Source organism: Apteryx rowi, unplaced genomic scaffold, assembly GCF_003343035.1.
Source record: "Apteryx rowi isolate R43461 unplaced genomic scaffold, aptRow1 scaffold_2999, whole genome shotgun sequence".
NCBI lineage: Eukaryota > Metazoa > Chordata > Aves > Apterygiformes > Apterygidae > Apteryx > Apteryx rowi.
Window position 1 is genome coordinate 1 of NW_020449417.1, and position 1705 is coordinate 1705.

The window sequence follows — 1705 nt, forward strand, 5'->3', positions numbered from 1 at the left end:
CGCCTCGCCCGCCCGCGCCGTGGGCAGCGCCAGCGCCTTCGCCCGCACGCCCAGCTCCCCTTTCCTCGCGACGCCGGGCCGGGGAGGAAGCGGAAGCGGAGGCGGAAGCGCTTTCCCCGCCGGACGCCTGGGTCCCTGTATCCATCGGCTCCAGGGCAACATGGCCATGGGGTGCCCCGGACGCCTGGGCTCCTGCATCCACCGGCTGCAGGGCAGCGTGGGGCTGGGGTGCCCCGGACGCCTGGGCTCCTGCATCCACCGGCTCCAGGGGAACGTGGCCGTGGGTTGCTCCGGTCGCTTGGGTTCCTGTTACCACCGGCTCCAGGGAAGCATGGGCACCGGCGGCTCCCGCTCGCCCTTTGCCGTGACCCCCGCCATGGCGGCGGCGGCCAACACCTCCCGCCTCGCCGCCGCCAACAACATGGCCGCCGGCGCCTCCCAGTACGCCAACAACATGGCCGCCGGCGCCTCCCAGTACGCCAACAACATGGCTGCCGGCGCCACCCAGTACAGCAACAACATGGCCGCCGGCGCCTCCCAGTACGCCAACAACATGGCCGCCGGCGCTTCCCAGTACGGCAACAACATGGCCGCCGCCGCCTCCCAGTACGCCGCCAACAACATGGCCGCCGCCGCCTCCCAGTACGCCGCCGCCTCCCAGTACGGCGCCCAGTACGGCACCGCCGCCGCCTCCCAGTACGGCACCGCCGCCTCCCAGTACGGCCTGGCGTCGGGCGCCGGCGCCGCTTCCCAGTACGGCGGTGCCCAAATGGCCGCCGGGCAGTACGGGGCGGCGGCGGGCGCCTCCCAGTACGGCGCCGGCGCCTCCCAGTACGCCGCCGGCGCTTCCCAGTACGCCGCCGACGCCTCCCAGTACGGCCTGGCCTCGGGGGCCGCCGACGCCTCCCAGTACGGCGCCCAGTACGGCGCCCAGTACGGCGCCGCCGCCTCCCAGTACGGAGCCCAGTACGGCGCCGACGGCTCCCAGTACGGCGCCCAATATGGCGCCTGGGGCGACGCCTCCCAGGACGCCTGGGCCTCGGCGGCCGCCGCCGCCCCCGCCGCCGCCACCGGCGTCAGCTGGGGCAACTGGGTGACGCCGACGCCCTGAGCGGGGGGGGCGGGAACGGGGACGGGGGACGCCTGGGCCTTCTTCCCGGCCTCCCTCCTCCTCCTCCTCTTCCTCCTGCTGCCGCTGCTCCTCCCCGGCAGGTCCCGCCGCCCCCCCTTCCGGAGCGACGTTTCCCCCCCCCCTCCTCCGTGGGGCCGCGATGGCCGCCGGCACCGCCGCAGGTGAGCAGCGCCTCCCCCCCTTCCTCCCGCCGGCGGATGGACGGACGGACGGACGGGCTCGGGGAGGCGGGAGGCGGCCCCGCGGCGCTGGCCGTGGGGCGGTTGTGCGGTTGCCGCGGGGCAGGAGTTGGCCTCGGTTGGGGGGTGGTTTCGCGGCCACCGTGGGGCGGGTGATGTTGTGTCGGTCGGGGGTGGTTGAATGGTCACCGTGGGGCAGGTGTTGGGGGTGGTTTCACAGCTTCCGTGGGGCGGGTGTTGCCTTGGTTGGGGTAGTTTTGTGGTCACCGCGGGGCAGGAGTTGGGGAGCAGTTGAGCGGGGGCTGTGGGGCAGACGGTGCCTCGGTTCGGGGTGGTTTCATGGCTGCCATGGGGCAGGTGTTGTGGGGCAGTTGAGTGGGGGCCATGGGGCAGG

At 74.4% G+C, this 1705-nt stretch overlaps 1 protein-coding gene across 1 annotated transcript; it reads left to right on the forward strand.

The window, feature by feature from the left end:
- The first annotated feature begins 6 nt into the window (after nt 1–6).
- On the forward strand, nt 7–1699 carry LOC112967877 (fibroin heavy chain-like). Its single transcript, XM_026069490.1, has 2 exons — nt 7–421; nt 455–1699. The coding sequence occupies exons 1-2, from the start codon at nt 161–163 to the stop codon at nt 1109–1111; spliced, it is 918 nt and encodes a 305-aa protein (XP_025925275.1). The 5' UTR covers nt 7–160; the 3' UTR covers nt 1112–1699.
- Nucleotides 1700–1705: the final 6 nt, after the last annotated feature.

Excerpts from the sequence above, each read along its gene's own strand:
- LOC112967877 (XM_026069490.1), top strand. The coding sequence starts at position 161 with ATGGCCATGGGGTGCCCCGGACGCCTGGGCTCCTGCATCCACCGGCTG. Across the intron at positions 422-454 it reads GCCTCGCCGCCGCCAACAAC|ATGGCCGCCGGCGCCTCCCA; the intron begins ATGGCCGCCGGC and ends TACGCCAACAAC.